Source organism: Dendrobates tinctorius, unplaced genomic scaffold, assembly GCF_039654945.1.
Source record: "Dendrobates tinctorius isolate UK_male_01 unplaced genomic scaffold, ASM3965494v1 ptg000003l, whole genome shotgun sequence".
In the NCBI taxonomy this organism is placed as follows: Eukaryota; Metazoa; Chordata; class Amphibia; order Anura; family Dendrobatidae; genus Dendrobates; species Dendrobates tinctorius.
Window position 1 is genome coordinate 68,824,897 of NW_027361671.1, and position 13,062 is coordinate 68,837,958.

Consider the following 13,062-nt stretch of genomic DNA (forward strand, 5'->3'; position numbering starts at 1 on the left):
CTGGATAAGAAGCTACTGAAGGTAAGGCACCTATAAGAACACTTGCTTACCTTTTTTTATTTGCTGTGATTTGGGATGGGAACAGACAAGTAGGGGAAGGAAGAAAAAAGGTAGATTGGATTAATGCTGCTGGATAGAAGAGCAGCTGTGTCATCTTTTTCAGCACATCGCTACCACCTTTTGTACCTCCATCAAACATTTCATCGTGCCTTAGGAGTATGTAAAAGGGATGTAAACATGTCACCTTATACTGTAAAGTCACTAATGTATGAGTTAGAAAGGCAATACCAAGAGCCTACATAATTGTGATGGAGACCAAACGACAACCAATTTGCCATTAAATAAAAATAATTTTATTTTTAATTAAACTGTAAATGGAGGTAATAAAATTCGGAATTATTATTTACATTTATACAAAGAGCTGTATTCACCTTCATTACTGTAATTAAAGTGATGTACAAGAATTACTGGAATTGAACGTTCAATAGTAACATTTGTAAAAACGTAATTTTGGCCAAATGCCATCCTGTTGTTAAAGCAGGTCCTGCTTCTTGTCACTTTGGATGTCACAGTTTGTGTAACTTATCTAGCTGAGATACCAGTTATCTTGCATTTATGGTGAACAAGATGGACAGCAAATTGTGTTGTGCAGCATGTCTGAGCTGAAAATATCCAGGACTGTCAAATGTGGAGAAGCACTATGAATTAGAGTCTGGTTCTAAAAAGTTGAATAACACGATAACTTGATTACTTGTATCTGATGTTTTATTTCAGACAAATCTACATTTTTTAAAATATATTAATGAGCTGTTAAGATCTATGGGCCGGACACAGATCTCCAGGAAAATCTGCCTCCAGAGCTTATTTTAAGGTAAAAGGGACATCACCATTGTGAGACATGTAGATCGGGAAAGCAGGCAGTCAGTCATTACACATCACACTGGTAATGCCCCCTTTCATTTATAACAAGCTCTGGAGGCAGATTCTCAGGGAGATCTGTGTCCTGCCCATAGATCTAAACAGCTCATTTACATATAAGAAAAACATGTATTTCTCTGGAGTAAGACATCAGATCGCAGATTTCAAGGTGTCATTTTATTCAGCTGACAGATTCCTTTTTGAGTGCACTGGCTTCTAGGAACATTCCCGTAATGTGCTCTTATTGTTTGTAGTAACCATCCAGAGTTCTGTTATCATTTTTTACACTGCTAAACATGGATTTTGACTAATTGCTGTAAGAAAAAACAACATCCATCACCAGTTTCTTAAAAAAAAGTATCTTTAAGAGAATGTACATATGTTAGGTTTAAAGAGGAAAAAATACAAACACAAAAAAATTACAACTTAACATCCCAGCACGTCTTACCTAACTTCTTCCTGTTCTGTTGTGTCTTATATTACAAAGTAAACTTAGAAATATATAAAGAAATGATTCTGTCTTCTAAAGTTATCCCTTGGCCCAAGGCCCTTGTCTTTACTTTCCAGAACATATCACAATGTTGTGTTCTAGAGCTAATCTTGACTTTTCAGAACATGGTTAGTAACTCCTTGCAGACTGATGTTCGTCCTTTTCTCTCCACAGCCCCACATTGCTGTCGATAATTTAGACCAAATCCATGATGAAAATGGAAATAATCTTCTGCATATTGCAGCATCCTATGGACACGCCGAGTGTTTGCAGCATCTCACCTCACTTATGGGGGAAGATTGCTTAAGTGAGAGGAATGAAGAAACCCTGACGCCTGCTGGATTGGCAATAAAGGTAATAGTCAAGATAAGAAAAAAAAACATTTACGTGGGGGGAATGTGGAAGGCAAGGATAAACAATCTGCGGTTTTAACCTCCGACTGAAAGCAAAGGCTTGCTTCATCATAAAATCAGCGCTTGCATAAGACACCCTTTTATCTCTGAGGTATACCAAATGTTTTATCAATTATTGATAGTCTGAATATGTGTCAATCTAATCTGACATTCTGTCCAATGTTCAAGAAGATTATTTAATGAAACTGTAAATTATTATTTTTTGTTTTAGTTGTCATAATGTCATCTACATTTTTCTTATACAGCGCTGTAAAGAAAAAGTATTTGCTCCTCACTCAGTCTATTCTATCCCTCCAAGATTTAAATGTCTTATTTAGATTAAGATTTAAATCGCATTGCATTCGTCCCAATGTTATTCTATGGGGCAGCTCACATCATGCGATTTTTTTTTTTTATTTTTTTTTTTTATCGGATCCGATCCTCGGACCGAGACAATCGCAGCATGCTGCGATTGTCACCGATTTTCGGATCGGATTCGACAATGCAAGTCTATGGGGGCGAGAAAAAATTGGATTGCAAACGGACCCGATGTGTGAGTTGCGGTAAAATCGCACCAAAAGCCGGCAATTTTTTTTTTCAAATACAGTAAAAACACAGTGACCGGTTAAATAAAGAAACAAATTAATAAATCTAGATAGAGATATATATATATATATATATATATATATATATTTTATACATGTCATAGAGACACATTTATATATATATATATATTTCTAATTCATACAGTTCTTCATTGCAGAATAGCCGCTGAAACAATTGCCGGCTTTTGTATAATCTTTCTCCTGCCAGACGTGAAATTACACATGGTTTACATACAGTTAACCATTTCATTTCATGTTTTTTTTTATGTCTATCACTATTAATTATATGAGGGTTTGTGGGTAAAATTTTGGAGTTGTAGAGGTTCATTTAAGGGGTTAATTCGTTGTAGTAAATTGCTGGGACTCCCGCTGACGTCACTGAGGCTGCAGGGAGTCCCCGCAATTTAATACAACGAATTAACCTCTTAAATGAACACCTACAATTCCAAAATTTTAGCCACAAACCCTCATATAATTACCGTAATAGTGATAGACATAAAAAAAAAAAGCATGAAATGAAATGGTTAACTATATGTAAACCATGTGTCATTTCACGTCTGGCAGGAGAAAGATTATACAAAAGCCGGCAATTGTTTCAGCGGCTATTCTGCAATGAAGAACTGTATGAATTAGAAATATATATATAAATGTGTCTCTATGACATGTATAAAATATATATATGTGTGTGTGTGTGTGTGTGTGTCTAGATCTATTAATTCGTTTGTGTGCGGAAACCTGTCATTGGGCTCCATTATATGTCCATTTAGCTATCCTGCGAGAAAATCTTGCCAGACCAATGTCAAAGGGATCCTTACATGCCATTAAAATCGCATAGATGAAGAAAAATCGCATCAAAAACGGATCACTGGTTAAGATACCTTTGTGCGATTTCGGACCGTTAAAATCGGACCGTTTTTTTAATCGTTGTGTGTGACTCCAGCCTAACAATCACAATCAGACATTTGTGATATCTTCTGATGAGACTTTTACAATACTGTGGAAGAATTAGGTCCTCTGTTCTTTGCTGAACTGTTTGGCTACATTTGAGGGTTTTCAAGCGTATAATGCCCTTTTAAGTTCTAGCCAGTTCCTACAGGACTTTCGCAAAGACAGCAGCCCCAAACCATCACACTACTATGTCCATGTCTAACACTGGTGTTCATATGGTGGACTGCAGTGTTACCTTGTTACCTTTACTCCAGATGTGTCCTAAAGGTGCTGTCACACTTAGCGATGCACCAGCGATCCCGACCAGCAATATAATGCGGTCAGGATCGCTGGTGCATCGCTAAGTGATCGCTAGTGAGCTGCACACAGGCAGATCTCACCAGCGACATAGCAGGGGTCAGGGGTCGCTACTTACCTGTCAGACGAGGCGATCCTGACGTCCTCCCGCCCGCGTCCACACGTCGCTCGTCTACGCCACAGGAAGCCCAGCAGGAAGCTGAGGACGAGAAACGGTCCAGGACGTTCTCTCGCGATCAGCGATAACCAGCGGGGGAGCGGTCGGAGGTAAGTATCAGACATAGCGATATCGCTACCAATATCGCTATAACGTCACAAAAACCTGTGACGTTATAGCGATATTGCTAGCGATATCGCTTAGTGTGACAGGCCCTTAAGTCTTGGTCTTATCTAATTGTTTTTTTAGCAATTGCGAAGCTATCCTTTGTATTGTTTTTGGCTGGCAGTAGGTTGTGTCTTGCAATTCTGCCATGAATGACATTTTTGTCCATTGTCTTCCTTCTAGCAGAATCCTGTATTTTGACCTTAGCTGAGTCAAGTGAGGTCTCTCTAGTTCTTTTGGTGTTGTCTCGGTTCTCTTCTGATCTCCTTGATTCAAAGTTATATGCTCTTGGTGACATTTCAGTAGGCCATCCACTCCTGGTAGGGTTCAACACTGTTCGACATTTTCTCCATTTCGGTTTGCTGGAGTCCCAGAACCTTAGAAATGGCATACTGTAATTATGTGAGTCCAGTCTTCTAGATTGATTGGATCCTTCTTTTTTGTGTAGTATCTAGTGTCTTTGTATTATGAAGTTTCTGGTTCTGTCCGAAAATGCTTTGACTTTCACAGAAATATTTTTAAAAAAGATTTTTAAAGCCTGAACTTGTCAACTCAAATGCAATGAAGCATGGACCCGTTTATTATTTATTTTTCTCCTGATTCTGAACATTTTCTCCTATGAAATCTGTAATAGGCTCCTCCTCAACAGTTAAGAACTTATTGGTTACTTATGTAGCAGAGAGAACTTTAGGCTTCTTCAGGCACCTGGGCTCCAGTGTTAGTTCTACCTCGGCACCTGCCATGTAGACTTTGAATGTAGCAGCAATTTTTTTCTAAAAATGCTTAGCTGGGACTTTGGTTATTGCATGCATGTAATAATTAGAAATAATGCCAAACGTTTCGCCTAACTCTCATATGTTTTACAACTTAGCAAGTGTATATTTACTTTAGACTTAAATAATATTGAGGATTTTTACCAAACTGTGCCTTTTGAAAACAGATTCTTTAACTTAGTCCAATAAAAAACTATCACCTCCATTTAACGTGTTGACATTTGATTTTCTGCATTACTTAAGTTATTGGAGACCTGCCATTCCCCAATAAAATCCTTATAAACCAAAGAACTTATGAGAGGAGTAAAAAATAAATGAAACTCGTATATTTCTTCCAAACTGCTATGCTACAGTATATAAGGCACAAGGCATGCTAACCAGCTCCATGACTTACATCACAGTATTTGTGGCGATCTCCTGTTTAAAATTTCGTATTTAGTTTGTCCATACATGATGGTGTAGACTGTAGAGCTCTGAAACAATGTGTCAACAATACTGAAACTAGGAAAAAAATAGTTTTCTTTCATATTTAAAAATATATAATTATTATATCTCTGTCCTTTCCTTGCTTTTGATCCTGCCAAATAATCCAGTCACTGAACATTTCTCTGTATCTCATTAGTGATTGGTTAACTGGTTCAGTCCATCATGAATGTAGTAAGTAGAATAATCGGTCAAACACCAACCTTACATCTCTTCTTTTGAATAAGGGGTACTGTAAACATAATAACATTCTTAAAAAACTAAAGAAAACATTAGATAATACAGCGTTGAAGAAATGGAGTAAAGACCAGCAGAAAAGCTTTCTTTGAGACTTCTCCAATGTGGTAGCTACGCTCTAACATGCTTTATCTCAGAATATCAGATTTGAAATTTGACATCTTTTAAAGGAGTTTTTCAGAACTATATTATTTGTAGCCAGTCTACAATATATTAGATTGTTGGTTGTTCAACTCTTGGTACCTGTGAAGACACTGGGGTCAGTTGGTGCTCTCGTCCGCTGGCCTGAGACCGCACAGACCAGGACTCATTCCACTGAACACCCGATCCCTTTTCTCATGGGCATAATACTACTCAGACAACACAGGGTGAAGGTAAAACAGTGTGACAATACTTTATTGAACCACCAACAGGCAATAATATATAGCACAGTCCCAGGAAATACGCAAGATGGTGAAAATTCCAGAGTCTCACCCTTCTGCTGATTTTCTGGGATTAGAGCAGCTGTGACTTCAGGTCTTTCCTTCCAGGTCCGGGTACCCTCACCAGTGATGGGGAACCATAGAGAGGAGGTAACGACAAGCTTAGGAAGCTGACAGACAATTGAGGAACTTGGCCAGGTGACCCGATTGTCCCAACCTGGATTCTCCAAACTTCTTTGGGGGTTCAGAGATGGTCTGTGGAGTAGCTCTGTATTCCTTCAGTTGGAGCCATGATGCCATGACTACTGTCAAGTAGAGACTCTCAAAACAGAGGCAGAGCCTCTTTATATAGTTCACAGCTCTCATTCAGGCATTTCTCCACAGGGTCGGGGTAGGTGGAAGGAGGTAATTTCTCATTGCTCCAGTGATCAAATAACATGCATAGTTTGTTCTTCATATTTGCAGACCAACAGTGCATAATCAACATATTAACAAACATTGTTCAATTATCCTGTGCCTTTGTTTCCCAAGGATAGGAGAATAATACTAAGGCTAAAATACTAAACAGCAGCCAATGAACAAACATCAATTCAATTGACAATAAGAGTCAACATTCAGTCTCATATGAACAATAGCTCATTCCCCTGCACCTACTGAAATAATAAGTCCAGATAATAAATGTTGTGTCCTCACTGTACCCATCTGATACATTTGTACATTTAGTAAGTCAATAAGACAAAAGTGCATTATCCAGCAAAGCCTCTACTAAATGTACGGTGTTCAGGTTTCTGTAGTGTCAACAATAAAGAAGACATGGCACTCACAGTGAGTGAAATAGCAAATAGCAGATCAGTGGAGATGCTGCAAATCAGATCCTTTCCCATCTAATATTGATGGCCTTATGTAGGGATATACTATCAACTTTAAAGAGCTAGAAAATCCCTTTAAAGTATTCTTCTAGTTATAAAAGAGAAATCATATACTGTGCAATGTAGTTCATTAGCAGAGTCCTAGTCGAGCGGAGTGCCAGACACTCATGAACCGAAATAAAAAACCTATTATGTGTAAGGAAGTGTTGCTATGCCTCTATGATGCCTTCCAGTCGTCTGCAATAGGTAATCCACATTGCCAATAAACACAGTACAGATTTTTTCTAGACTGATTTGAATATCACTTCAGTGATTGCCATGCCTGAACACTTTGATAGTCACCCACAAATTATCACATTGACTACAATTACAAGTTGACATTTCTGACTTATAAGTTGTAAAGTGAAAACAAGATCACAGATCCTATCCACAGGATGAATGATAACTTTCTGATTTGTGGGTGTACCACCGCTGAGACCTGGCAGAACAAGGAATTTTTATCCCCATTAAAAAAATAAAAGGTCGCACCCCCAACCACCGCTCCTTCATTATCTATGGGGCTGCTTAAAAAAGCCAAGAACAGTGATCAGCAGCCCCATAAAGAATGAATGAAGTGGCGATCGATCATGCACAGTGACACTTCATTCTAAGAAGGATAAAATGTCTCCATTCTGTAAATCTGTGTAAGTCTCAGCTGTTGGACTGCCAGTGATCGACTTGTTTGATGACTTGTCACTGGACAACCTTTTTTAAAAAAAAAAAAAATTACTAATCTTAATACACTGACAGTTCCTTTGTGTTTGCTATTGTGTAAAAAGAAAACCATATTGAAGCATTGCATTTAATAGCCTTCTTGTGTTGAGTTCTTTACACCACATTTATGTACTGTTTTTAATTACAAAGTTGTATTTCCTAATACGTCATGAAAACTACGTTGGTGGCCGATTTCTTCTACAGTGTGTGATGTTAATAAAAACCTGCAGTTATGACTTTTAATTTATAGCCCTAACAAAAATAGTTACAAAAAATATTTTGCAGTTAGGTCTTCAAAGATTTAATCTCCATTAATTTTACTTTTTGTATGAATAAGAATAGCAATGTTCCTTTCACTTAAGAATATGTTTTGTTTTTTTCTATAACACTAGAGAATTGGAATGAAGAAAGTTTCCTCCTGTCCTCCAGGGCTGGCGCCAGCATACTTTATGTGCCATGCAGTTCTTTGAAGTCAAGTATAGCTTATATACGGTACATTTTGTTTCTCCCTTTAGAAGACCTTCAGGCCACATAGGTCTGAAAACAAGTATTGTACTGTAATATATAGGTACTACAGGTTCACTTTTGATCTTTATAAAATTCTACCTGCTAATTAGTACCGCTTTATGTTAGAGGGTCATGTGATCATACCCGTCCTACAGTGTCCTTCAATTGAAAGACTTTCCTATTTTCAAAGTTCAGTTTAAGAAGGTTCTGGTCACATGATCCTCCACTGTACAACGCATGAAGACGGAAACTCCCTCGACTTGGCCTTCTCTCGGCTTTGTGCAGTGGATGACTTCGCAAACTCCCCTCTCTCGCTCTCTGACCACAATCTTCTTTCATTCTCTATCAAGAACTGCCAGGCCGCTCAGGTCACCCCCACTGTCCATACTTAAAGAAACATACAGGCCATTAACACCCAGAAACTTACGAAGAACTTGCAGTCTTCATTGGCCCCTATCTCCTCCCTCTCATGTCCTGATTCTGCACTGAAGCATTACAGTGAAACACTTCAAAGTGCCCTGGATGAATTTGCACCCGCTATAAATAGAACACCACAACACAGACGGTGACAACCCTGGCACACCCTGCAAACACGTTTCCTGCAGCGGTGCTCCAGGTGCGCCGAGCGTCTGTGGAGAAAATCCAATCTACACAAACATTTCATCCATTATAAGTTTATGCTTCGAACATACAAAACTGCCCTTCACCTCTCCAAACAAACCTATTTCAACACCCTCATCACCTCACTGTCCAATAAACCGAAACGTCTCTGACACTTTTCATTCTCTACTCAACCCAAGAGTACAGGCCCCAACCACGGAGCTCCGAGCTGACGATCTGGCCAATTACTTCAAAGAAAAAATTGACCAGATCCGACAGGAAATTATCTCCCAATCACCTCATACCATGCACTGTCCTCCCTCCCCCACTGCATCTAGCTCTCTCTCTGATTTTGAACCAGTCACAGAAGAAGAAGTAAGCAGGCTCCTTGCATCTTCTCGCCCAACCACTTGCATCAGTGACCCATTTCCGTCACATCTCCTCTAGTCCCTTTCCCCTGCTGTCACCACTCACCTAACTAAAATATTTAACCTCTCTCTCTCTTCTGGTATCTTTCCCTCCTCATTTAAGCATGCCATCATACATCCACTACTTAAAAAACCATCCCTCGACCAAAACTGTGCCGCTAACTATAGACCTGTCACTAATCTTCCCTTCATCTCTAACCTCCTGTAACGCCTGGTCCACTCCCGTCTTTTCCGCTGTTTCTCTGATAACTTTCTTTTCGACCCTCTCCAATCCGGCTTCCGCTCCTTACACTCTACTGAAACTGCCCTCACTAAAGTCTCTAATGATCTACTTACAGCTAAATCTAATGGTCATTACTCCATGCTAATTCTCTTGGATCTCTCTGCAGCATTTGACACTGTGGATCATCAGCTCCTCCTCACTATGCTCCATTCCACTGGCCTCAAGGACACCGTTCTCTCCTGGTTCTCCTCCTATCTCTCTGACCGCTCCTTTACTGTATCTTTTGCCGGTTCCTCCTCCTCTCACCTTGCCCTTACTGTTGGGGTTCCTCAAGGATCAGTCCTAGGCCCCCTCCTCTTCTCCTTGTACATTGCCCCTATTGGTCAAACAATCAGTAGATTTGGTTTCCAGTACCATCTCTATGATGACACCCAATTATACGCTTCTTCTCCTGACATCACGCCAGCCTTTCTAGAAAACACCGGCGATTGTCTAAACACTGTGTCTAGCATCATGTCCTCACTATATCTGAAACTGAACCTGTCAAAGACTGAACTCCTTGTGTTTCCTCCCTCTACTAATATACCTATACCCGACATTGCCATTTCTGTGTGTGGCTCCACTATTACTCCCCAGCAACATGCCCGCTGTCTTGGGGTCATACTTGATTCTGAGCTTTCCTTCCCCCCCCCCCACATTCGATCACTGGCTCGCTCTTGTCATCTGCACCTCAAAAACAATTCTCAAAACTCCAAAAATGGGCCAGACAAAAGTATTGGCACCCTCAGCCTAATACTTGGTTGCACAACCTTTAGCCACAATAACTGCGACCAACCGCTTCCCGTAACCATCAATGAGTTTCTCACAATGCTCTGCTGGAATTTTAGACCATTCTTCTTTGGCAAACTGCTCCAGGTCCCTGATATTTGAAGGGTACCTTCTCCAAACTGCCATTTTTAGATCTCTCCACAGGTGTTCTATGGGATTCAGGTCTGGACTTATTGCTGGCCACCTTTGAAGTCTCTAGTGCTTTCTCTGAAACCATTTTTAGTGCTTATTGGTGTGTTTTGGGTCATTGTCCTGCTGGAAGACCCATGACCTCTGAGGGAGACCCAGCTTTCTCACACTGGGCCCTACATTATGCTGCAAAATTTGTGGGTAGTCTTCAGATTTCATAATGCCATGCACACGGTCAAGCAGTCCAGTGCCAGAGGCAGCAAAGCAACCCCAAAACATCAGGGAACCTCCGCCATGTTTGACTGTAGGGACCGTGTTCTTTTCTTTGAATGCCTCTTTTTTTCTCCTGTAAACTCTATGTTGATGCCTTTGCCCAAAAAGCTCTACTTTTGTCTCATCTGACCAGAGAACATTCTTCCAAAACATTTTAGGCTTTTTCAGGTAAGTTTTGGCAAACTCCAGCCTGGCTTTTTTATGTCTCAGGGTAAGAAGTGGGGTCTTCCTGGGTCTCCTACCATACAGTCCCTTTTCATTCAGATGCCGACGGATAGTACGGGTTGACACTGTTGTACCCTCGGACTGCAGGGCAGCTTGAACTTGTTTGGATGTTAGTCGAGGTTCTTTATCCAACATCCGCACAATCTTCCAAATAGAAAATGGAAGCCATATTCAAAATATAAAAATGCACATATTTTATTGAGATATAATTAAAATCACAAGCAAAAAAACAAATAAGAGTGTAAAAGTGGGTACTGTAAAAGATCACCACAACAAGAGGTAAGAAAATGTAGTCAAAATAATATGCGTCCATCTTTTTCAAAAATTACTAATCCAAATGTGGATAAATATATATTCATTCAAGTGCATGCCAAAGTTTTCAATGTAGATAATAAATGCAAAAGTGCAGATGTAAAGGCAAGGTAAAGGAATGAAAACATACCTATGTAAAATACGGCAAAAAGATGGACGCATATTATTTTGACTACATTTTCTTACCTCTTGTTGTGGTGATCTTTTACAGTACCCACTTTTACACTCTTATTTGTTTTTTTGCTTGTGATTTTAATTATATCTCAATAAAATATGTACATTTTTATATTTTGAATATGGCTTCCAATTTCTATTTGGATGATTTAGTATTGAAGCTTTCTTTTTTCTAGACTTTTCAATTCTGATTATCCGCACAATCTTGCGTTGAAATCTCTTGTCAATTTTTCTTTTCCGTCCACATCTAGGGAGGTTAGCCACAGTGTCATGGGCTTTAAACTTCTTGATGACACTGTGCATGGTAGACACAGGAACATTCAGGTCTGGAGATGGACTTGTAGCCTTGAGATTGCTCATGCTTCCTCACAATTTGGTTTCTCAAGTCCTCAGACAGTTCTTTGGCCTTCTTTCTTTTCTCCATGCTCAATGTGGTGCACACAAGGACACAGGACAGAGGTTGAGTCAACTTTAATCCATGTCAACTGGCTGCAAGTGTGATTTAGTTATTGCCAACACCTGTTAGGTGCCAGAGGTTAGTTACAGGTGCTGTTAATTACACAAATTAGAGAAGCATCACATGATTTTTCGAACAGTGCCAATACTTTTGTCCACCCTATTTTTTATGTTTGGTGAGGAATTATATCCAATTTGGCTTTAGGACAATTCTTTTTGTGTTTTTTCATTTAAGACAAATTAAATGAAGATAATACCAAAGAATTTGTGTTTGCAATCATTTTCAGGAAGAAACTGAGTATTATCTGACAGAATTGCAGGGGTGTCAATACTTTTGGCCACAACTGTAAATCAATGCATCAGTGGCTCTCAAACATGTTAATAGTTTGTGACTGTTCTACACGTGAGATCGTCGTAGGACACTTGTTATTAAATGGACTATAGCAGAAAGGTAAGTATATGTTGGTTTATTTTATTTTTGTTGTAGGAGACACGGGTGACGGGGATTAGTTGTTTGGTAAGTATGTATATTGTATGTAATTATATAAAAAAAAAATTTTTTTTATAATTGAACACAGTTGCCGGATGATGGGACAACTCTCCCATCAACGGCTCATGCTCTCACTGTTATATGTGACAGCAGACCTAGCCGGATGGGAGTAGTAGTCCCTTCAGACGACGCCTGGGTACACACACAGACACCCGCAGACAGACACTCACATATTCTCCGCTCACAAATATTCTCTGTTCAGAAATATTTTCCGCCCACACACATATTGTCCTCCCACAAACTCTTCCTCTTTCCTTTCTGCAGTGTTTTTGGCACTCAAATCCGCAACAAATCTGCAAACCTTTTTATACCTGCTGTGGATTTGACTGACTCAATGTAAGATAATGGGTGCAGAAATGCTGCAGATCTGCAAAAAGAATTGACATGCTGCGGAAAATAAAACGCCGCGAATCAGGATGGAATTTTCCGCAGCATGTGCACACCAATTCTGGATTCCCATAACGTTGCTTGAGCAATCTTTTGCTGATTTGGTGCAATTCTGCCAGAAAACACGCTGTGGATCCGCCTAATATGTCTCTCCATCCTAGGATTTCCATAATTCAACAACTTTTCCATCTTGGTGTTGCAACTTCAATATTGATTGTGTGTTGGTGCAGATGCACGGAGCGAACTCAGAAGCAGGACCTGCCCAAAACAAAACAGTGATTGAAGCTAGTAGCCCTGATTGCTGCTGTGGAAGGGATTTCTCTCACTACCCAGCCACTTAAATGCTAACAGCAGAATTTAAGGCCGTGTGCACATGATCTGGGAGTGGCAGCACTTTGGATGCAGCACATGTCCTCTGCGTCTAAAGTGCTGCAGTCTATTAAACACAGGTGATATGTGTT

The 13,062-nt window shown here is 39.7% G+C and overlaps 1 protein-coding gene across 3 annotated transcripts in view; it reads left to right on the forward strand.

Moving 5' to 3' along the window:
* The window catches only part of SNCAIP (synuclein alpha interacting protein), a 320,769-nt gene that overhangs the window by 256,108 nt on the left and 51,599 nt on the right, over positions 1-13,062 (forward strand). For all 3 annotated transcript variants that reach the window (XM_073556172.1, XM_073556094.1, XM_073556231.1), the window contains one exon: positions 1,583-1,762. In XM_073556172.1, coding sequence (XP_073412273.1) covers positions 1,583-1,762 — 180 coding nt within the window. The remainder of the gene's footprint in view (positions 1-1,582; positions 1,763-13,062) is intronic.